Genomic DNA, 25,943 nt, shown 5'->3' on the forward strand with positions numbered 1-25,943 from the left:
GAATCAATTAGTCCCACTTCTGTGCCACCAACATACCATACCATGAGAACAACATTGTTTAAATACCACTTGTTTATGTATTTCAAATCCTTGAGCAGAGTATATTACGGCTTTTAAGTCAAACTGCTTACCAGATTCAAAATGCATCAGCTATGTAACCTCAGGTGAGCTACTTAACTTTCCTTCATCACCAAAAAAATGGTGAGAATAACAATAAGGTTGCTGAGAGGATTAAATGACACGTCAAGCAGTTAACACAGTGCACAGAAAGCAGTAAATAGTCAAAAAAAGTAATCTCCAATATCTACTCCAATGTTCAGCATACAATAAGCACTTAACTAATATTTCCTGAAGAAACCAATGAAATAAGGATTAGCAAAACTCTGAATGTGTTACACCACTGCTATGAAAAATAAGGCAAATTCTTAAGGCCCTTTGAATCCAAGAAAGATTAAATATGTTTTAAAATGTTGTATGTATTTTAACAGAATTTAACTAACAAAAAAACCCATTTATACTGAACTCAAATTAACAAGATATAAGTGCATTTACTGTATTTTTTAATTGAGTAACTGGAGTTCTAACTCTTCTTTAAAAAAGAAAAAAAATTATAACCCCTCCAGATAAGAAATCTAGGAAAAACTTTTAGAAAATAACAATCTAGAATAAACAAGGAATTCTCACAAATGGAAAGAGATTAAACAAGCCAACAGATAAGGGGGAAATTCACATAAAAGCAAATTCAAATGGCCAATATAAAAAGATCCTCAATCCTTTTGGAAAGCAATCTAGTGATATCTTTTAAAGTAAAAAATATGCTTTTCTTATGATCCAATAATAATACCCTTTCAGAAATCTTATCTCATAGAAATAGAAGCACCAGTTCTTTAGGATAATTATGTAAGATTTGGGGAAGAAGGAGAAGGAAGATATACACTGTTTATCTACAATAGCAAAATTTTAGGAAACAAAGGGAATGCTCATCATTGTTGAAATGACTAAATTACATGTGGTATGAAATATAATATAGTTAAGCCTGTTCAGCTGACTTAGAGGGACTGCCACAATGTACTGGGAAATAGCGGGAAGGAAACTATAGTACAAAAGTGATTAATATGGTTCCACGTTCTCAGGTGACAAACTACTGTATCTTTTGCCATGTTCATAAAAAAACACAGAGAAGCATATACATCTAGCTAACTGTGATGAGGTGGGGAGGATTCAGGAAAAGAGTATCCATAATTCCACTGACAATACATTTGATGTGAGGGGCATGTATTCACATGTGTGAAGACAGTGGATGAAAGAACAATCATGATTGTGGGATTTCATACAATTTTCTTTTTTTAACAATAATCATTACTCCTTATTCTATCTAAGGGGAAAATCAGCTATTATATTTGTGAGGGAGGAAAAAAAATGCTATGCTCCCCTTTCATACAGTACCCACTTAAACATCCATAATTACATTTAACTTCTCAATATACAATACAGAAGTGGCTACATACCTACCTATGTATATTCATAAGACTTAGTCCTCACAAATAAAGATGTTATTCCTTCTCTAAACATGATCTAAGAAAATCATACTTCTTCAACATTATCTTATTTTTATTGTCAGATGTGAACAAAATCAGTAAATGCAACAGATAAATACACACACCCTTCCAAAAATAGCTTCTATTTCTGTACACATCCTTGAAGTAACAATAAACAGCAATGATTTCCAGAAAGGGTATTATAGATAGCTTATCTTTACAGAGTTTTAGGATTATTTTTAAAGCTGCTAATAAATACCATACAGTCTTTTACAAAATTAAATCAAGTCTGTGAAAATATGTCTAATGATGAGAATAAGGAAAAAAATAAATAAAAAATTTCAATTATGTTTAAAAAAATGAGAAAAATCTATCATCTTAACCATTTTTAAAGTGAAGGGTTCAGCAGTTAAAAATTATTTTGAGGAATCATTTTTTAGTACATAAAGAACCTGTTTAAAACAGGAGGAAATTCTTACACATGCTACAAAATGGATAAACTTTGAGGACATTATACAATAAACCAGTCACAAAAAGAGAAATACTGTGTGATTCACTTATACAAGATACCTAGAGTAGTCAAACTTACAGAGACAGAAAACAGAATGGTGGTCGCCAGGGGCTGAGAGAGGGGAGAAAGAGGAGTTATTGTCTAATGGGTAAAAAGTTTCAGTTTTGCAGGATGAAGAGTTATCAGGATGGACGTGGTAATGTTTGCACAGAATTACAAATGTACTTAATACCACTGACTTGTACACTTAGAAACAATTAAGATAGTTAAGTTTTATATTTATCTTATCACAATAAAAAAATTGGAAAAAAAACCAACTTAAAGACATGCTTTATAATCATTCATTATGCAATCCATTTAGCTCTAAAACCTCTAACAGTAGTTGGAGTTCTAATATTTACATAATCCATTCAATAAGAAGCAATTCAGAGATTCAACTTCCTGTATAGGGTTATAAGGAAGCCAGACAACTCTCTTTACTTTAAGGAAGGAATAATACCAATTCCCACAAATGAAAACAGGAGGAAGGCACACTTCCCAATTCATGTAATGAGTCCAGTGGTATTATCCCAATACCAAAGCCAGGGAAAGACATGGACTAGTATCCTCCATGAACATCTGCAAAGCCATTAACCGTAAATTAGCAAGTCTAATCAGCAATATAAAAAGGATGCTATATCATTATCAAATGGAGTCTCTCAGAAATTTGAGGTTGATTTAATATCTGAAAACTGATATGCCATCATTAATAGAATAAAGGAGAAAAACCATATGATTGTCTCAGTAGATGCAGAAAAAGCAGCTGACAAAATTCAGTAACCATTTATGATAAAAAGTCTCAGCACTATTAACTAACTAGAACTTAAATAAAAATCTGGAAGAAAAAGAAAGGCAGGGGGAGAACCCCTCAGCAACAAAATAAAAACCTAAGAAAAAATTTCAGCCAGTTAGGAACAGAAGAGAACTTCCTTGACTTGGTAACAGGAAACTACAAAAAACCTACAGGCAACATCACACTTAATGGTGGAGGACCTTCTCCCAAGAATTAGAAACAAGGTAAGGGTTTCTACTCTCATCACTTGCATTTAAATGTTGGGAGGAGGGAGGAGGCCTGAGATCCCTAACCAACGTAATAAAGAAAAAGAAGCCATGCAGATAAGAAAGAAAGACATAAAACTGTCTTTATTCATAGACAATATGATTATATCTGTAGAAGTTTCTCAGGAAAAAAAAAAGCATGTACTAGAACTAACAGTGAACTGGTATATAGAGAATATAAGATGAATATACAAAAATCAATTGTATTTCTACATGCAAGTTATGTCAGAGGAAACAACTAACAGAGGAAAGACTATTTGACTTTAGGGAGGTGAACTAAGTGGACTAGAGATGGGTAGGACAGAGGATCCCCCCCCCCCATTTTGTTGTCTTTTATTACACTGTAATTTAAAGTTATATTATCTGATACTGGTTTTTTAAGCTAAAGTTCTAGCAGAAACCATTTTTAAATGAAATTTTATACAGAACCCCAAAACATACCAAAAAGCACAGTTGGATTAAAACACGAATAAAAAGGAGGAGTTCAGATGGAGAAGTAGGGGGCCCCTGGGCTTTCCTCATCTCTCGAACACAGCTCTATTGAGGTCAGATCACTTGGAACACCCAGGAAATCAATCTGAAGATTGGAAGAAGGATCTCCATGGTTGGAGGGAGACAGCATGGCAAGGTATGTGGAAGTAAACTGGGGGAGAGGAAAGTTGCCATGCCCCGGAGGGAAGGGAACCCTTTCCTTAGGGAGAGAAAAGGGAGAGAGGGAGAGAGAAGTTGAGAGAGTGTGGCATAGGGTTCACACAAGAAAACCTCTCAGACCACAGACAGGGGAACCCGGGAAACTGAGTGATGCAGGTTTTTTGCAAACAGTGAATGGAGCTCAAGCTCTGAGGTTTGGAAGTGCGCTCCTGGAGAAAAGAAAGGTTCTGGCCCAGGAACCTTGTTTTGCGCACAAAGCAGTGTAGGGATCTCCTGCTGCATTGGGAGAGATGGTTCCCCTTTGTGGAGTACATTTGGAAGAGGGTTTATTGCCTCTCCAAGGACAAAAGACCTTGCAGGTGCCAGCAAACAGCCCTTCACTGGCAGGGGACAAAGGTGCTCACAGAGGGTGGGTAACCTGGTTGCTGCTTTTCATGGTGACACACCATAGATTCCACACACTATGTAGGTAGGGGACTGTTTTTCTGGGACAAAGGGCACTAGTCAGAGCACACTGAGGCTTTAATCTGGAGGAGGGAGCAAAACTGAGCAATACCGGCTCCTTTAAGATTTGGAGTTTTGGGGATGCCTGGGTGACTCAGCCCATTAAGCATCTGCCTTTGGCTCAGGTCATGATCCCTGGGTCCTAGGATCAAGTCCTGCATGGGCTCATTATTCAGCGGGGAGCCTGCCTCTCCCTCTGCCTGCTGCTCCCCCTGCATGTCTCTCTCTCTCCCTGACAAATAAATAAATAAAATCTTAAAAAAGAAAAAAAAAAAAGATTTGGAGTTTTGAATTCCAGCCACATGCCAAAGATAAAAAGCAAGAGAACTGGGCACCAGATTCACTGAGGGCCCTCACTTTTCTGTGAAGGCTTCTTGAACAGCAGGGGGTGTGAGATCCCCTGTCTGGGGGCAAGAGAGTGGGGTGGCATCATTTTAGCCTCCCTACCAACATGTTCAGACTTCAGAGAGCAACACAGTGGAGGTGGGAGCCACTTACATCAAACCCTGCCCCCGTGTGCCCAGCACATACTTTTTTAATGGGGCAAGACTAACTCCAAGCCAGCACAGCAGGGATCTCTCCCAGAAGAGCAACACAGGCAGCACACCACATGCACCAAGTCTACTGATCATATACTGCTTCAAAGTGTCCCCTTCAGGGGCGCCTGGGTGGCTCAGTCGTTAAGAGTCTGCCTTCGGCTCAGGATGTGATCCCAGAGTTCTGGGATCGAGCCCCACATCAGGCTTCTCCGCTGAGAGCCTGCTTCTTCCTCTCCCACTCCCCCTGCTTGTGTTCCCTCTCTCGCTGGCTGTCTCTCTCTCTCTCTCTGTCAAATAAATAAATAAATCTTTAAAAAAAAAAAAACAACAACAACAACCACAATAACAACAACAACAAGTGTCCCCTTCAGTTGTGGTGGAAATAGGACCAGGCTGTATTTTTCCCCCCCACTGGAATCAGGCTAATAGATTTTTGCCTGTTACTTTGTTTTTTCATTTCCTTTTCCCTCTTTTTTTTGAATCAGGTATCTTTTTTCTTCTCTTTTTATTTTTTTCCTTTCTTTTTCTTTGAAATCAGGCTTACAGTAAATTTTTTTTGATTGTTGGTTTTTTTCGTTCCTTTTCCTTTTCTCTTTTATGTGGAGCAGGCTTTTCTGTTTTTTCCCCCTTTTTTCCCCTTTCTCTTTCTATCCTTTTTTCCATGCTTTTTTCAACAAACAAATCAAAGCACACCTAGATAAAGGTCCAAACACTCCCCACCGGAAGAAAGGAGGAAATCTGCAGAGGACTGACCAGTGGGAAAGAGTAACCAAAATCCAATAGCAGAGTGCACACACCATACCCAGAAACACTTCCCAAAGTACGAGGCCCTGGACAGTATATGACCTCTTTTTAATATAGCATTACTCTCAGATGCAGGAGACATAACAAGCTTTCAGAACACACAAAAGATAGAAACTTAGCCAAAATGACAAGACGGAGGAATTCTCCACAAAAGAAAGATCAGGAAGATGTCACAGGCAGGGACGTGCCCAAAACAGATATAAGCAATATATCTCAACAAGAATTTAGATCAACAGTCATAAGAGTATTAGCTGGACTCGAAAAAAACCATAGAAAACACCAGAGAAACCATGGCTTCAGAGATAAAAGACCTAAAAGCTAGCCAGACCAAAATTAAAAAAAAAAAATGCTATTAACTGCGATGCAAATTGACTGGATATAATCACAATGTAGACTGAAGGAGCAGAGGAGAGAATAGGACAGAAGAGGTGATACAGAAGATAAAATTATGGAAAATAATGAAGCTGAAAAGACGAGGGAAAGAAAACTATTAGATCACGGAAGTAAACTTGGGGACTCCAATAAGTGAAATAATACACATATCATAGGAGTCCCAGAGAAGAGCAGGAAAAAGGGGCAGAAGGTTTATTTGAACAAATTATACCTGAGAACTTCCCTAATCTGGAGAAGGAAATAGGCATTCAAGTCCAAGAGGCACAAAGAACTCCCCTCAAACTCAACAAAAACAGGTCAACATCACGACATACCACTGTGAAACTTATAAAGATAAATATAGAAGTCTGAACGCAGCTAGGGAAAAAAGATCCTTAACCTATAAAGGAAGATACATAAGGCTAGAGCAGGCCTGTCCAGAGAGACCTAGCCCGCCAGAAAGCAGTGGCATGATATATTCAACCTGCTAAATGGGAAAAACATGCAGCCGAGAATACTCTATCCAGCAAGGCCGACATTCAGAATAGAAGGAGAGATAAAGGGTTTCCAAGACAAAAACTAAAGGGGTTTGTGACCACTAAACCAGCTCTGCAAGAAATATTAAAGGGGAACTTTTGAGTGGGAAAGAGAAACCCAAAGTAACAAAGACTAGAAAGGAAAGAGTCAATCTACAGGAACAGGGACTTTACAGGTGATACAACGGCACTAAATTTGTATCTTTTGATAATTAATCTGAATGTAAATGGAATAAATGCTCCTATCAAAAGACACAGGGCATCAGAATGGATTAAAAAACAAGACACATCTCTTGTAAGCATAAAAGAAAATCATTTTAGACCCAAAGACACCTCCAGATTGAAAGTGAGGGGCCAGAGAACCAATTATCATGCCAATGAACATCAAAAGAAAGCTGGAGTGGCTATCCCTATATATCTGACAAACTAGATTTTAAACCAAAGACTGTAATAAGAGATTAAGAAAGACACTATAGCATAATAAAGGGGTTTATCCCACAAGAAGATCTAACAATTGTATATATGTATGCCCCCAACTTGGGAGCAGCTGAATATATAAACCAATTAATAACAAAATAAAGAAACGCATTGAAAATAACACAATAACAGTAGGAGACTTTAACACCCCACTCACAGCAATGGACAGATAATCTAAGCAGATCAATAGGGAAACAAGGGCTTTAAATGACTAAATGGACCAGATGCACTTAACAGATATATTCGGAACATTTCATCCTAAAGCAGCAGAATACACATTATTTTTGAGTGCACATGCAACATTCTCCAGAACAGATCACATACTGGGTCACAAATCAGGTCTCAACTGGTACAAAAGACTGAGATCATACCACGTATATTTTCAGAACACAATGCTATAAAACTTGAAGTCAACCACAGGACAAAATTTGGAAAAACCACAAATACATCAAAGTTAAAAAACTTCCTACTAAAGAATGAATGGGTCAACCAGAAAATTAATGAAAATTAAAAAAAAAAAATTGAAGCAAATGAAACTGAAAACATCACAGTCCAAAACCTTTGGGATGCAGCAAAGGCAGTCCTAAGAGGGAAGTACACAGCAATACAGGCCTTCCTCAAGAAGTAAGAAAAGTCTCATATATACAACCTAACCTGACACCTAAAAGAGCTGGAAAAAGAACAGCAAATAAAACCTAAATCCAGCAGAAGGGAAATAATAAAGAGGAGAGCAGAAATAAGATAATTAAAAGAAGAGTAGAACAGATGAACGAAACTGGGAACTGGTTCTTTGAAAGAATTTAAAAAGTTGATAAATCCCTAACCAGACTTATCAAAAAGAAAAAGAAAGGACCCAAATGAATACAATCATAAGTGAAAGAAAAAAGCTCACAACCAACACCACAGAAACACAAAAAATTATAAGGGAATACTAAGGGCAGTTATATACCAACAAATTAGGCAATCTGGAAGAAATAGATAAATTCCTAGAAACATATAAACTACCAAAACTGAAATAGGAAGAAACAGAAAATCTGAACAGAACCATAACCAGCAAAGAATTAGAATCAGTAATTAAAAATCTCCCAATCAACGAGTGAAATTCTTTGTAGATTCTGGATACTAGCAGGGCCAGATGGCTTCCCAGGGGAATTCTACCAAACACTTAAGCAAGGACTAATACCTAGTTTTCTGAAACTATCTCAAAAAATAGAAATGGAAGGAAAACTTCCAAACTCATTCTATGAGGCCAGTATTACCTTGATCCCAAAACCAGATAAAGACCTCACTAAAAAGGGGAATTAGAAACCAATATCCCTGATGAACATGGATGCAAAAAGTCTCAACCAGATACTAGCTAATGGGATCCAACAGTATATTAAAAGGATTATTCACCACCACCAAGTAGGCTGCAAGGGTGGTTCAACATTCGCAAATGAATCAATGTGATATGCCACATTAATAAAAGAAAGGATAAGAACCATATGATCCTCTCAATAGATGCAGAAAAAGCATTTGACAAAATACAGCATCTTTTCTTGACAAAAATTCTCAAGAAAGTGGGGATAGATGGAAAATACCTCAACATCATGAAGGCCCCACATGAAAGACTCACAGCTAATATCATCCTCAACTGGGAAAAACTGAGAGCTTTTCCCCTGAGGTCAGGAACATGACAGGGATGTTCACTCTCAGTACTGTTATTCAACATAATACTGGAAGTCCTAGCCTCAGTAATCAGACAAGAAAAAATAAAATAAAATAAAACCCAATTAGCAAGGAAGAAGTTAAAACTTTCACTCTTCACATACAACATGATACTCTGTAGAAAATCTGAAAGACTCCACCAAAAAATCGCTAGAACTGATATAGGAATTCAGCAAAGTCACAAGATATAAAATAATGCACAGAAGTCTGTAGGATTTCTATACACCAACAATGAAGCAGCAGAAAATAAAGGAATCGATCACATTTACAACTGCACCAAAAACCATAAAATACCTAGGTATCTAACCAAATAGGTAAAAGATCTGTACTCTGAAAACTACAGAACACTTATGAAAGAAGTTGAAGAAGACACAAAGAAATGGAAAAACATTCCACGCTTATGGATTAGAAGAACAAGTATTGTTAAAATGTCTATACTACCCAAAGCAACTACAAATTCAATGCAATCCCTATCAAAACAACACCAGCATTTTTCACAGAGCTGGAACAAACAATTCTAAAATTTACGGAGCCAGAAAAGACCCTGAATAGCCGAAGTAATGTTGAAAAAGAAAACTCAAAGCTGGAGTTCAAGCTGTACTATTAAAGCTGTAATCAGGGCCGCCTGGGTGGCTCAGTTGGTTAAGAGTCTGCCTTCAGCTCAGGCCATGATCCCAGGGATCCTGGATCAAGTCCCGCATAGGGCTCCCTGCTCAGCAGGGAGTCTGCTTCTCCCTCTCCCCTGCCCCTCCCCACTGCTCATGTTCTCTAATAAATAAATAAAATCTTTAAAAAAAATGAAACTGTCATCAGGACAGTATGGGACTGGCACAAAAATTGACTCATCAGTGGAACAGAGTAGAGAACCCAGAAATGGACCCTCAACTGTTAAAAAGACAATCTCTTCAACAAATGGTATTGGGAAAACTGGACAGCCACATGCAGAAGAATGAAACTGGACAACTTTCTTCCACCACACAAAAAATAAATTCAAAATGGATGAAAAAGCTAAATGTGAGACAGGAATCCATCAAAATCCTACAGGACAGGCAACACAGGCAGCAACATCTCTGACATTGGCTATAGGAACTTCTTACTAGACATGTCTCAGAGGAAAAGGAAACAAAAGCAAAAATGAACTATTTGGACTTCATCAAGATAAAATGCTCTGCACAGCAAAAGAAACAATCAACAAAACTAAAAGGCAACCCACAGAATGGGAGAAGATATTTGCAAATGATGTATCAGATAAAGGGCTAGTATCCAAAATCTATAAAGAACTTATCAAACTCAACAACCAAAGAACAAATAATCCAGTCAAGAAATGGGCAGAAGACATGAACAGACATTTCTCCAAAGAAGACATACAAATGGCTGACAGACACATGAAAAAATTCTCAACATCACTCATCATCAGGGAAACACAGATGAAAACCACAATGAGATAGCACCTCACACCTCACACCTGTCAGAATGGTTAAAATGAACAACTCAGAAAACAACAGATGTTGGCAAGGATGTGGGGAAAGGGGAACCCTCTTACACTGTTGGTGGGAAAGCAAACTGGTACAGCCACTCTGGAAAACAGTATGGAGGATCCTCAAAAATTTAAAAATAGAACTACCCTACAACCCAGCAACTGCACTACTAGGTATTTATACAAAGGATATAAAAATAGTGATTTGAAAGGGCACATGCACCCCAATTACTTATAGCAGCACTACCCACAATAGCCAAAATACGGATAAAGAAGATGTGGTGTGTGTGTACACACACACACACACACGATGGAATATTAGTCATCAAAAAGAATGAAATCTTGCCATTTGCAACAACGTGGGTGGAACTAGAGCACATTATGCTAAGTGGAATCAGTCAGAGACAAATACCATATGATTTCACTCACATGTGGAATTTAAGAAACAAAACAGATGAACATAGGAGAAGGGAAGGAAAAATAAAATAAGATCAAAACAGAGAGGGAGACAAACCATAAGAGACTCTTAAATATAGGAAATAAACTGAGGGTTGCTGGCAGGGAGGTACACAGGGGTATGGAGTAACTGGGTGATGGGCATTAAGGAGGAGACGGGGTTTTTTTGATGCAATGAGCACTGGATTTATATGCACCTGATGAATCACTAAATTCTATCCCTGAAACTAATACTACACTACCTGCGAACTAACCTGAGTTTTAAAAAAGTCTTAAGAGAAAAAAAGCACTAATAAGAGCCTAGAATTCAATCTCCTTCCTTCCTGCTGAGTTTATTTGGCAGAATCCTAGTATGCTCATCAACATTTTTTACAAATGATTGATCTAGACAACAGAACTATTTCTGAGATGATGATATAAACATTTTTTTTTAAAAAAAGATTGCTCTACCATGTTAAGTAAGTACACACAATAAAAAGCAATGGAAACTGGATAGATAGACCTACTGTGTACTAGTCACTGACAATTATACAGGTCAATGAGTGCCTACCATATGCACAGAAAGGTGTAAGACACAGAGTAAGACCCAGATCCCCTATTTGCTCTGAAGAGGATTTATATGTAATAAATAACTTATTCTGATGCTTATTGAGATGTTTTCACCTACATCTGGCACCTGCTATTTCTACTCTTTTTTAGTACTAGGTATAATAAAAAAGGGGAAAAACATACATAGGTCTACAAACCCTGACTTAGACCCACTGTATCCAGATATGTTTTAGAATTCTTAATTTTTTGGATTTTACAGAGGAAATACAGGGCATGTATATACTTACATAATATTCCAAGAGTGGTCTAAGGAAGTACCCTATATTTGTTTAGAAACATTAACACTTCTTTTAGTGAATTACATAGTTAATAGTCTATGGATAATCAAACAGAAAGTGTAATAAATAGTTAACTTGACAACTCTTCAGGTCAGGTCTTACTATCAAATTAGTTTTTGTGAAAACCTAATTTTGGGATTTGGAATGGTGGACCTGTTATCGCCATCTAAATATGAGGCTCAAGGTACATATAAATCTACTAAAGAATAAAAAAAAGTAAATCTACTATGTATTTTTTAGGTTGTTACTGTAAAATATGTGATAGTCTTTGAACGTATAGTAATTTATAGCCATGTGTTATTTCCCCACTACCACTTATATAATCTTAGGCAAATTTCTATTCTAAGAAAATACAAGTGGGGCGCCTGGGTGGCACAGTGGTTGAGCGTCTGCCTTCGGCTCAGGGCGTGATCCTGGCGTTATGGGATCAAGCCCCACATCAGGCTCCTCCGCTATGAGCCTGCTTCTTCCTCTCCCACTCCCCCTGCTTGTGTTCCCTCTCTCACTGGCTGTCTCTATCTCTGTTGAATAAATAAATAAAATCTTTAAAAAAAAAAAAAAAGAAAACACAAGTAAAATACAAATTAAGACAATTCTAATTTTCTGAGTAATTTTTTTCAGTTTCTACCACCTGTTAGGAGCATAACATTAAATTCTGGGCCTATAAACAAAACTCTACATAAAAAGATCTCGTTCTATCATTTACCACTGCTAAAAATACATAGAATGTCAAGCAAGGTCCTGGGCTCAACCCCAAACAATTTGTTCAGAATTACAAGCTGATCTTTATGTTTATTATGGAAAATAGACTCACTATGATTCGCAGACATGTGGTTTACGTTTATCTAAAAACCCAAAGAATGATCTCCTTTTATAAGATGATTCCAAAGAACTAATGAGTAAATGCCCTATTTAACAACTTAGAAACATGAGAAGTGTACAATTGGAAAGAGATCCACTATTTGCAAAGGAACCCGTTTTTCCGTTTACACGTGTATCAGCATGGAAATATATATACACATATAGATCATACTTCAGAATATTAATTCATTTATTTGCAATTGTAAAGAAGAAATGAAGCCATCCTGATTTATCATATATAAGGTAACAAATATACAGCTTTGTTAGGTCTGTTACAAAAGATGCATTAGTTTCAAGTCGCCTGACCCTAATTCCATTTTTCACATAAATTCTCTTTGATTATGGTACAACATTTTTGGAGAACTTGAGGATTTTTAGGAACATACCTCATTATAACAGAAAGACCTATATACAAAGTAACTAAGAAAATCCTTTATAATATCCAGTATTTTCAATAGAGCAAATTCTTTTTGTCTTGGCAAGCCAAGAAATCATGTTCCATAAAGCTGCCCTTAATATTCTTGAAACATTAACAATTTTCTATTCTAAAATACTACAACTTTTCTTTCTTTCTTTTTCTTTCTTTCCTTTCTTTTAAGATTTTATTTATTTATTTATTTGAGACAGAGCGAGAGAGAGAGAGAGCACAAGCAGGGGGAACAGTAGGCAGAGGGAGAAGCAGGCTCTCCCCTGAGCAGGGAACCAGATGTGGGGCTGGATCCCAGGGCCCTGGGATCATGACCTGAGCCGAAGGCAGACAACTAACCAACTGAGCCACTCAGGCGCCCCTACAACAACCTTATTAACATTATATTCTAACGTAGCCATCAAATTACTAACCTCCTGTATTCCAAGGCAAAGATAATAGATGCTGTCAGGTGCATAACTCTCTCCATTTGGCCGTCGGATCTCATTGACAAAATGGGCTAACCCATAGTTAAGCTCAGCTGTGGTGTGAGAGAGCAGATCCTCTTTTAACTTTACTGATTTAGCTAAAAAGAAAGAAAAAATTAGTAATTGTTATTATTTACTCTTAAGATTAAGACACTTTAAGAAACTTTCCAAAATTGATTTATACCATATAAGAATTTTAAAGGAAAATGAAAGCTATATTTAAATGTACTTAAAATACTGTAAGCTACATTTGTTTTTTTTAAAAGTAAAGGTAGTTAATAACAAAAATATTGATTTGAAATACGACGTAGAAGAAACAAAATCAGAACAACTTACGAGATTTTAGCTCATCTAATACCAGAAGATCTTCATCAAGTTGCCTAGTTTTGACCCAGTGTTTCCATGCGTTTACACCATACGTATATTTGAAAGGAAAGGTGCATTCTGAATTGTCAGAACTATCATCATGAGACTGGTATCCTGATACAGCTTTTCTCTTGGCTCCCTATTAGTAAAACACCACTGTAAAATCTTTTTTTTTTAAAAAAAACCTGTATTATTTCATGACTTTGTGTAAGCCATCTCTCGAAGAATGCAAATCAAAAGAGAAATATATTTATATGCTTAGAATTGACTGGTATTCCAGAATCTGAGAACAGTTACTTGAAATACATCTCCAGGAATGCCATATTTCTACATAAACCACTTTGTATAACAAAATCATGTTAACTTCTGTGAGAGTCACTGATAAGAAAGAAATTAGATATAAGACATAATAAATAATCTAAAAAGGAGTCTAAATATTAATGTAAGAGAGAAACTGAACTTACTGTCCAGTAATTCCAGCTTATGGGGAATGACCACTCAGCTCCTTTCACTGTCATGATAGCATTATTTGCTGTATAGAAGTTTTAAATTTTAATGTAGTACACCTAATTCACCTGTTTTTTCCTGCTACTTCTTGTACTTTTGGTGTCATATTGAAGAACTATGCCTAATCCAAGGTAATAAAGATTTAGGCCTATGTTTTAAGAGTTTCATAATTTTAGATCTATTACCCATTTTTTTTAGTTAATTTTTGTATGGTGTCAAACAGGAGTCCAACTTTATCCTACTGCAGGTACTCATTCCTTTTTCAGTTTTTTTTTCTTTCTTTGTAGGGAAATTTGTGAAAGTCATCCTTTTATTTTTTCTTTTGATCTTGTTTCATGTTGCAAATCAGAAATACATAAAGTTGTTGATAAAGTATTTTTAAAAATCACACCTGTTAATACATGTAGATTTGATCTACCTGAACAATTAAACTGTTCCGCATGTCTTTGCATGAGCTGACATGCTGAAAAAAGACCAGATATTATAAACTGTGTATCTCAACCTCACAGATTAGTCTCATCAAAAATAATAGTGGAAAAAACAGATCCCTAGAAAATAGTCTTCCATTCTTGTCAAAGAACTGAGTTTACTTTTTTAGCAACAACGTCAACCTTTTGTCAGGATAAAATTAAAAAGCAAAGTTAAATGGCAATAATATTCACTCTTCTATAAAGTTACAAGTAATTCTGAGACATTTTTATTACTTAGAAATGAAGTAATAAAGACTTCAACTCTTAAAGCCTTTCTAAATCTAGGGGGAAAAGGTCTTCCCATAGTCTCAGGCCCAAGTGGATCACTATATCCTTGCTCCATACCTAAAGGGACACCGCTACACAGAGATAGTAGTTGAATGCAAAAATACTATTAATGTATACCTTTTTTTTAGATCGAGGTCTAGGCTGTTCCTCATATTCTTCTCCAAAAACAGGCGGTAATAAAAATTCATTTTCCATATCAAGCTCCTCAGCAGCTGGCAATCAAATCAGAAGAATTTGTATTTCCAAATATAATAGCACAGGTTTATATTACATAAACACAGCCAACAAAGAACTAATCATAGAATATAAACAAGCACCTATATATGGGGATAACCTATGCTGAAGGGGAGGGTGAAAAGAAAATGGTCTATGAGTTCTGATAAATCCTATTCAGACTCTTAAAACACATGTATAATGAATAACAACATGAAATTTTCATGGAAATGTATAATATCAGAAAAACTATTACAACCTGAAATTCAATTCTAAGATCTAAATGGTCTCAGTACAACTCTGTTTCAACATATCAAATTTTTCTCAAAATAAAATGCTTTACATTCTACTGGGCATGCCTATTAACCATCAATAGATTAAGAAAATAATGAAAAATAGAATACATTTCTTTTACAAAAGACCTGAAAATAATTTTTTCCTTTTGAAGGTGAACTTAATTTTTAAAAAGGTCTTACGAAAAATACTATCAACATTTTATTTAATTTTTTAGAAAAGAAACAATCACTTCTTTATCCTTTTCCTTATCTACAAAGTTTTCTATAATGAATTACTTTGAGAAAGTGTCTTTTTAGGCGCTAGGAAATGCTCTTTAAGTCGCTTCAATTCAATCCTATGCCTCATTTCAGAAAGTAACTGTTGAGTTTTGTTTGGGTTAAAAAAAAAAAGATAAACAGTAAAGGCAAGAACACGAACATTAAATAATTAATGATAACTAAATTCCATAACTGTAGTTCACACTTAAAATAAAATAGCATTTTGAGTACCTCTGGGGAAATCTATTTCAATATCCAAATCTGGTTCATATGGTACATCAGGCATATTGGACTGTGTCTCTGGGTCAGAGTTCTTCAAGAGATCTGAACCAATTATGTCTGTTTCAATTATTACACCTGTAATCAATTCATAATATCATTAGAAATCAAAATAGAAGACTTAACAGTACCTATATTTAATCTGGCAAAGGAAGTCATTTAATGGTAAATATAAAACAAGAATAAATACGTCACAAAAGGAAAAGGTATATAGCTATCTTGAAATGTAAACTATCATAAATTTTATAATTGTTACATAATCGTGAGTACACAGAAACTTTTAATCCTTTAAGTTTCTGACTGCCCCTTTTCAAAAGTTAATAGGCATGCTTTGATAATAAACCAACTCTGGTATGCAGAGTATTTCTAAAAGCAATCTCTTGTCAAAAATAAACTACTGAGGGTGGATAACTGCAATTTTCAATACTCTTTTTTGAATTGTAACCTAAGTTTTCTATATCATTCAATTACAACTGCTTTCTAATGTTTTGATCAGTTGCTTTCATTTTTGTATTGCAACCCACAGTAAGATATGCATTTTATCCATTTCAAGGTGGTGATAGAAAGACAAACATAGACACACACAGGAAACAAAGATTTCACAAAACAATATCCTTTTGATGAGATTCACACTAACATTTTCCCATTTCACTTCATTAAAAAACAAATAAACAAAACCATTGGTTGCAACCCACAAAGTTAATTTGTAACAAAGTCCTCTACAAACATTGTCACATTCTGAAATACATAGAATTCACAGTGTTTCTACTGTACTCTAGGGTAATGGGAATTAGGCAGCTCATGGTTGAAACAGGACTCTGGGTGTTCTGGAGTAAGGGTAGGAATAAATACTCCAAGAGAATCATCTACAACATACTTATGCTATGCCATTTGGCAAACACTGCCCTAACAGAAGTTAGGATAAACCCTGGTTTAGACAATGCAAATTACTTTATTAAATAGAGCCAACAAAACAAAATTGGGGATAACCATTACAAAATAAGAATTTGGGTTATTATTAAAGTCAAGTTATTTTTGTGTCTGAGCTAGTACATTAAAACAGGAATAATTTTGGGGCGCCTGGGTGGCACAGCAGTTGGGCGTCTGCCTTCGGCTCAGGGCGTGATCCTGGCGTTATGGGATCAAGCCCCACATCAGGCTCCTCCGCTATGAGCCCGCTTCTTCCTCTCCCACTTCCCCTGCTTGTGTTCCCTCTCTCGCTGGCTGTCTCTATCTCTGTTGAATAAATAAATAAAATCTTTAAAAAAAAAAAAAAACCAGGAATAATTCTGAGTTGATTTTACAAGTCAAATCCTGTTATAATTAAAACAGGGACCATACAAATTATACAAATTCCTGCTTAAAACTGGGCATGGTGTAAGAGAGCATGTGGCTAGATAGAGTATGGACCTCTTAATACAAAAATACATTTTTGTTTCAGTGCTTCCCCCACTCCCATAGCAAGTTGAAACATAATGATATGTCCTGCAATACACTATAATAATTACAACACTTATTGAAAACCAATGATACACTTATTCACAACTTGAAATAAAGTGCAACTCACTGTTGATGTTGGCAGCTTCTGTCTTCCCCTCATCTTCAGTCATCATATCTGTCATTGTAAGCAGCTCTGTATCAAGAGGATCTGAAGAAACTTTGCTTTTTAGTTCCTCAACTGCTGCAGGGATCTTCTCACTGCTATCCAATGAGGCAGGCAGAAAAACAGGAACTGGCACCTAATTAACCAAAGTATTTATTGTTAGGTTTACTCAATATTAGAAGATACTTTTCCGGGGGTGCCTGGCTGGTACAGTCAGCGGAGTGTGAGACTCTTTATGTTCAGACTAAAAACTAGAGCACCACATTGGTGTGGCGATCTCTTAAAAATAAAATCTTAAAAAAAAAAAAAAGGAGGGGGGGTGCCTGGGTGGCAGTCATTTAAGTGTCTGCCTTTGGCTAAGGTCATGATCCCATAGTCCTGGAATCAAGCCCCACCTTCGGCTTTCTGCTCAGCAAGGAGCCTGCTTCTCCCTCTCCTTCTGCCCTTCTCCCTTCCCACCTGCTCTTCCTCGTGCTCTAATAAATAAATAAATAAAGGTAATTTTCCAAATTAAAAATTATTCCAACACATGATCTTCTTTATAATACCACACTGGATAAAAGCTTTGGAAAAAACACATACCAAAACTAAGATGTCAACTGTAACAAAGAAAGCCCAGAATATAAGCAGCTACTTTTTGAAATAAAAATTGAAGAAAAATAATTTTTGAGATATACCCCAGGGGACTATGATCGCCAAGCCCTGGCATAGTGTCTTTACTGCAAGTGATTTAGGACAAAATAATATAATGATAACTCATACGAAATTCTATTCCATGTTTCAGTTTTAAATCTTAAAACCTCACAAATATTTTTCTCTAAAATGAACTCAAATATAAAACACCATATATATGCATAACTCAGACACAGACATTTGCTAACCTTCACCTTTAAGGATGAACATATACTTGGTTAAACATAAAGCAAACATTCAACAAGATTCAACCAAACCTAAGTTAACTGGTGAAGGCAAAGACTCAACCCTCTTCTACTAGCTTCACTAAGGTAGGAATTACAACACTGTTCTCCCACCCAATGCCTGATAAACCTCAAAATGAAAAAAACCTTAAAATCCGACTTACAGGAACAGGAACTGTAGTAGGAACAGGAATATTCTGACTGTACATGTGCATAGGTACTGGGATATACACAGGCACAGGGATAGGCACTGGAACATATTCTGTCTTCCAATTATCATCTAAAAGTACAAAATGTGTTTAAGGAGTAATGTTAAGTAACACTTATACATAGTTACCTAATGTTAATTTGGTGACAAAGAAAAATTTAAGTGCCTCATTTCCCTTTTATAAGAAATTCCTGGTTTTCAAAAATTAGGTAAGGTAAAAACAAAACCAAACACAGTTAACTGTTTTAATAAAGAAGGCAAAAACAGAATTTAGGCCGTTTTTCTAATACAAAGAAAACATCCCTTAAAAACATTATGTAGTTCCAGATATCCTATAGGATTTCCTTCACAACCCCTGCAAAAAGATTTATCTAATCAAACAATTAGAATATATTTAAATCTCATAAAAATATGTAATCAAATGATGTCATCTCATTCTGACAAGGAAACAGAATTGTTAACATTACAAGTCACATTTACAAAGGTGGTTTTCTCAGAGAGATTACCGTAACTTAGTGAATCTTAGCCCCAAGGAAATTTTTGATACAGCATTTTTCACTTGTGACATAATTTATATTATGAGCCTTTAACAGAGATTGATTTTCATTAATTATTTTAAATAATATGCCATATTCTCAAGGTAAACTTAGATAAGCAAAATCAACAGAAAATGACAAAGTAACCAAACAAATACATTCCATAGCCTATTATTTGAGAAAAGCATGAATTTCAGTAAGTGAGGTATTAAGTACAGGGAAGTATATAAATCAAAATTTTCCTGTTACCTGTCTGACAAGATTTGGTCTGCATGTGAGGTTTACAATAAGTAGCTTTTGTCATTGTTAAAGGTTTGCAAAGAACGGCTTTGTTCTTCATCTCTTTGTTAGGTGTTGGAGAAGGGGGTGGTGCTGAACCCTACAATGGAAGAAAAGAGAAACATTTTATTTTTGCCTCTAATTTTTTTACTGCCTGGTGTTAATGAATATCTGGTTTCTAGGTTATGTGGAGGGAACCCAAAAAAATTTAAGAGTATAACCAAATTATGTTATTATTACTATGTTTATCATAGTCTTAATCTGAAAGGATCAATGTGAATCTGTCCTAACTACTAATAAAGCAGGAGAACTCATTCATTTTACAGAACTATGTAACCTTCAGTGGATACCACCAGCATACTTTTTAAAAGACATAAAAAGACAATTTCCACTTTTAGGTAAAAAACGCAAGATTGTTAGCCTGAATTTTTAAAATAATTAGGTTCTTTTAATTAGTTTTTATGGGCCATCTGATACACACTCGTTCCCTCTACTGGATAAACAGCTTATACATATTACTAAATTTTAAAAGATAAAAAAAAATGATGAGAAGAATTACCATAAATATTACCAAACTTCAAACTGCCTGTGTTTTACATCCCAGCAACTGCAATTTCAGAAACCTGTCCTAGACAACAGTCTCTCAGATGTTTTCACCATGTTCACACCGTAGCATTATTTGCAAGTGAGGAAACCCCCCCTCCCCAGGCAATACACACACACATTCTCTCTCACTCTCTCTAAAATAAGCTAAAGATCTGTCCATAAGGGACTAAGCACAGGTGCCCTCCATACCACCTACTGATATAGGAAAAAAGGTACAGAAAACAGAACATTTGAGGTACTTAACTTCTAGACAGTCACCATGAACATTTAAGTAGTGAAGACAGAACCATTACTCCAAAAGAAAATACAAGGTTAGGTTCCTACAAGCCTCTGGTCACAACATTTTCATCAGCAGATCAATACATAAGAGTGTTTCTGTTGATACACACTTGATTTCATATACATATTTCTTACGAATAATTTTACTGTTTCTTTACAACACATCATGATTACAGCATTTTTATGTACTGTAGTATACTAGGATTATTGACTCAGATGTGTACACACCTGCACAGTACACAGATACAGTACACACATACTATATGGTACTCATGCTCAGTCCTGTTAACACATATTGTATATTGTACATTAATGTAAATAGTCCTGGGGAAAAAAACAAAGAGTACACATTTAACGTTTTATGAAAACATTAACATTTTTCTCTTAGTGGACATGCAGGATGTCCAATGGGGCAGTGCACTGTGTGGTTAAACCTCTCAACCTTTGGCATGCCCATAAAACCAAGGGAAAAGTTGATGGCAATTATTCTGCAGAAGAGGAAGAAGTTAGTGACTTGGTGATGGAAGAAGAGGATGACATCTCACAGTTCTACCTCAAGAGTTTGGCTCTTGTAATTTGTTGACAATGCCAGCGCTTTTCCCTCCCAAACTGGCTTCAAAAAAAGAAGCCAGCCTTGTCTGATTGGCTTTTCATCTCAAATCTTTTAAGCATCTTTACGGAAGGGGAAACCACAGTGGTGCTTAAACTGGAGGCTTTGTTCAAGCATAGGGTCATATTCTTCCGTGTCACTGGCAATTCTTCCCAAGGCAGAATTCCATTCCAATATTTTGGTCATTCTTAGGAGTCCTGGGCTGACTTTCATCACTGAATCTGATGCTTTGTTTTGCCATCTTGTCAAGGTCTTCATTGGTGGGCTCTACTGTCTTCTCTACCAAACTCTCTCCACATCTTCCTGCACGTCCCCAAAGCCTTCTTCACTTACTTGGTACAACATACGTTTTTAACACTGTTTTTTTTTTTATTTTCTGTGACACCTTCAAGACTTTGAAATTTTTCACACAGTCTGGTCAAACATTTTCCGAACAATTATTCATGGTAACCTGCTTGATGCTGTCCTAAGCTGTGCCAACATAATCGATAATGTTGCGTATGGTGACTAACTTCCAATAACCTATCAGGGTGGTTTCCTTGTTGGTGTTGAGAGCCTCGAAAACTTTCTCATGAAGTGGGTCTTGAAAGCATTAATTATGCCCTGATCGAGGGGTTGGATGAGAGAGACAGTGTTTGGGGGCATAAAATGAACTACACTGAGATAGGCATTTTTGAGTTCTTCACAACAATGGAAATTATCCAGCAATAAAACCTCAAAGGCAAAGTTTTCATTCTGGAGACAATGTTCAACTTCTAGGATGAAGCAGCTGGAGAACCAATTCCAAAATATTTTAGATACCATTCATGCTCTGTTCCACCTCCAATGGACTGGCATATAGTTCAGTTTTTCCCCTGGATTTTTTATGGATTTTGGGCTCTATGCACCAAGAGGGGGGTTGAAGATGGCCTTGGCATTGGCACACAATTGGTTTCTAAATGATTTAAAGTCAGGGGCTTTGAAGACCACTTGTATCATATACATTCAGTTGCCACTGACCTTGTGAAAGCAAGCCAGTTCCATCAGTGTTGAAAACCTGCTTGACTCTATATCCCTTTTTCCTGTGTTAACACTTAGCCGGTATTCTTCCACAGCATCTTGGTCTTGATCTGCAGAACCCACCTCGCATGTACATTTAACATTTTTCATACCCTTTTGCTTGAAATGTGTGAGTCAGCCAGGAGTAGGCAAGAAGGATTTAACATTTTCCTGATCCTGCATAACATGTTGTAAGCTGAAAACCTCACAACAATGCTGTTTCACTTTTTTTTTTTTTTTAATTAGTCCTAAGTCCATAAATCCGTAAGTATAATCACTCTTCCTTCTTTTCCATAGTTTCACCATGTACTATAGATTTTACTTCAGTACTGGGAGTTGCCTCATCTACAGACTGGTGAATTTCTTACTCGTTTTTCTGAGTGTACCATATTGTTGATTCATGAACATTAAACTCACTGCCAACTGAATGAGGCTTACCTAACACACATTATTTCCTCCAAAAGGCACAGAGCAGCCTTCTTGTGCTTAGGAACACTAGACAGGGCTTTTTAATACTATGCTTGGGGGATCTTTTATAAAGCAAAATCATCAACAAAAAAGACAAAATATGAAAAAGGTGGTACTATGAAAAGGAAACCTGCTTATAGGATGAGGTGAAACAAGAAGGGAAAGCCTTGCCTTGTTTCACCTCAGCAGAAAGACGCGTCTCAGGAGACTCACATTTATCACCACTCTGCATGTCTGCAAATCTCTTTGAAAGCACCATGGGTATTGATTTAGGGGTCCAAATAAATTTTAGAGAATAGGCAAATTTGCAAATATGAATGACGATCAATTGTACTTAAAGCACTTACTGTTTAATAAATGTATCTGTGCATATTTCAAGGTGTGGAAAGATACACATTTTTTAAAAGACTGTTTAAGGTAGATATTGCACGAGTTATAAATAATGCATATGGCCAAGGGGCTGGTACTATTCTAGATTCATCAGGATTTCAAACCACATTATTAATCAGCTAAGAAAAAGAGATATGAACAAGGAGCTAGGGAACTTAATCCTAAAACTACTGCTGTGTAACATCAGGCAAGTGACTCAGTCTCTTATGTCTCAATTTCCTCAACTGTAAAATGGGAAGAATAATTTAACAAATAGGTGTTGAGTATCTACTATATACCAAGACTAGGTAAGCTTGGTCCAAGCTGGAAAATCCCCTAGAATCCCCACGTAAGAACAAGGGGTCCAAAATCATATATATCATAGATTACTCAATGTTTTACCTCCTGTCATTTAGAAACACCACATCATGTCAATTAAACTATGCCACCTGGTGAAGACCTGCATTTGATAACACTTCTTACTTTTCTGTTTGTCAACAAGCAAGATCTACTTCTATTTATAATGAATACTGAAGGAGGACCCAAAATAAAATTATAATGACAAAAGCTACCATCTGTTCAGTATTTGCTTCATGCCAGAGACTATATGCTACAGACAATGTGTACCCCTAAAATTCATATGTTGAAATCTAATAACCAATGTGATAGTTATTTGAAGGTGTGGCCCTTAGATGGAGATTATATCATGAGAGCAGAGGCCTCATGAATGGGATTAATGCCCTCATCAAAGAAATCCTAGAGATGCCTCACCGTTTTTCTACCACATGAAGACACAGTGAAAAGATGGCTATTTATAAACCTGGAAGCAGGCCCTCATCAGACACTGTTATTTGCTAGCAACTTGATTTTAGATTTCCTAGCCTCCAGTACAGTAAGAAATAAATTTGGTTGTAAGCCACTTCATCTGTGGTATTGCTATAGCAGCTCAAATGGACTAAGACATTACGTAAAGCACCAAATTTACATAACTCATGAGATGAGTTATTTAATTCTCCTAACACTAAAAGAAGTAGGCCTTTTAATCACTCCCACTTTACAGATGAGAAAACTAAGGCGGAAGTTACACAACCTGGGAGAGATGACAGAGCTAAAAGTTCTGAGGTCAGGATTCAAGTAAATTCACCCAACACCAAAGCCTATGTTCTTAACCACTATACACACCGCCTTTATGAGGTCTGGAACATAGCAGCTACTACGTGTTTAATACTTACTATGTGATAACCCTGAAGCAGGTACTATCTTCATCCCCATTTTACAAACAAGAAATTCAAACAAAGAACTTGTGTAAAGGGACTTGTCCAAAATTATACAGTTAAGCTCTCACCCTTTGAAGTTTATGGGTAGGGAATTAAAAGATCTCAAAAGTTTACAACGAAAAGATGGGAGGGGGCTTTTATAAGACAAAAGGCAATAATTGCAGTGGCACACTGACTTATCCTTCCCTAGACCCTTCTATCTGTCATATAATGTAGTTCAAGTGCTATGAGAGCAAAAAAGTACTTGATATTATTTATGCTGGTAGAAGGTGGGCCTTAAAGCCTTGGTCAAAAGCTTACATATTTGAAACAAGGTTGGAAGTTGCCTTATGGCTACACAAAGTTAACAAAATACGGAGTGACCATCTTTATATTCCTCACCATGGATAAAAGTGCCTGGTATTAAAATGAGATGATTCAGCTGAATACTTTAATGTATTTCTGAATTATCTGATTTTAAATATATTTCCATAAGGGGGGGGATGACATATAGGGGAGGAAAGCAAAGAAGAAAGCACTCTTACTTTCCTAGGATTCTTAACTATTAACATCAAAAACAAAAACTGAACAGAATAATACAAAATCACCAATTTTTCATCTATGTCAGTGATCCTAAATTGTGGTTAAATCACCTAAAGAACCTTCTAAAAACACAGAATTTCTGAGTTAGGGGCTAGGCATTGGAAAATTCTAAAAATTCCCCAGGTGATTCAAATGCGTAGCCAGACCTAAGAACCACTGATTTACTCTTTCTTACCAGGACAAAAACTAGCTCAGAGACTTAATATAATGCCAATAAATGAATCCTATAGAGCTTCCCTTGGATAAGGATGCCAGAAATACCAGTATTCCAACACTGATGATATTGTTTACTCAGCGTACAAGAGGGCAGGCTCACTGTACTTCAAAGTATAGCTGCTTTTCTTTATTCATTACACATAAATGGACCCTTTCAACCAAAAAAAAGTCTTAAAATGCTAACATAAAAGCAGAATTTGACGTATTACACCAAAGACTAAAGAAAAAAAATCCACAGGACACGTTATGGAAATATTTCTCATAAAAATATACAAGTCCTGGCCCCCAACATAGACCTTCAGATATCTGTTTGAGAAACACAAACTCAAAGCCATTAAGAATCTGGACCAGCCTATCCTTTTACCTCATTTCCCATGATTCCGCCATAGGTGCCCCTTAAGTTTGGCCCTTATGAATAGTTATGCATGCCCTTAGCACATTCCTCCCACTTTTCATCACTGTCTATCTGTCAACCTTCTACTCAACTGTTCTGAAGCTTTCTCACAGCCACCAAGAACAGATACAATCATTTGGCCAATCATTTCAAACATAGTATTGCTTCTGCCTTAAAGATTATGGGTATTCTGAAGCACATGGGTGGGTCAGTTGGTTTATCGTCTGACTTCAGCTCAGGTCATGATCTCAAGGTCCTGGGATCGAGCCCCATGTGTCAGACTCCCCACTTGGCCCTTTACCCCCCCACACTCGTATTCATGCTCACTCAATCTCTCTTTCAAATGAATAAATAAAATCTTAAAAAAAAAAAAAGATTATGGGTACTTCAATTTAATACCATTTATATGACTATCTCCCCCAATGTGGGTAGAGGCCATAATTAATTCACCTTTACATTCCTCAGCATATATGAAAGAATCTGTTTTAATACTAGATAATTCACCTAAATACTTCAACTGTCCCAACAGAGGAAAGTAAAAATCTTTTACTCTGATCAGATTAAATTGGACT

The 25,943-nt window shown here is 36.3% G+C and overlaps 1 protein-coding gene across 2 annotated transcripts in view; it reads right to left on the reverse strand.

Annotated features, from left to right (window-relative positions):
• ZMYM2 (zinc finger MYM-type containing 2) overlaps positions 1–25,943 on the reverse strand; it is a 104,580-nt gene that overhangs the window by 6,927 nt on the left and 71,710 nt on the right. For both annotated transcript variants that reach the window (XM_045797139.2, XM_087865244.1), the window contains 7 exons: positions 19,503–19,632; positions 18,674–18,789; positions 17,557–17,728; positions 15,942–16,067; positions 15,061–15,155; positions 13,649–13,817; positions 13,259–13,410 (listed from right to left, as the gene is read on the reverse strand). In XM_045797139.2, the coding sequence (XP_045653095.1) occupies positions 13,259–13,410; positions 13,649–13,817; positions 15,061–15,155; positions 15,942–16,067; positions 17,557–17,728; positions 18,674–18,789; positions 19,503–19,632 (960 nt within the window). The remainder of the gene's footprint in view (positions 1–13,258; positions 13,411–13,648; positions 13,818–15,060; positions 15,156–15,941; positions 16,068–17,556; positions 17,729–18,673; positions 18,790–19,502; positions 19,633–25,943) is intronic.

This window comes from Ursus americanus, chromosome 10 (assembly GCF_024610735.1).
Source record: "Ursus americanus isolate L20-20 chromosome 10, mUrsAme1.1.p, whole genome shotgun sequence".
Classification (NCBI taxonomy): domain Eukaryota; kingdom Metazoa; phylum Chordata; class Mammalia; order Carnivora; family Ursidae; genus Ursus; species Ursus americanus.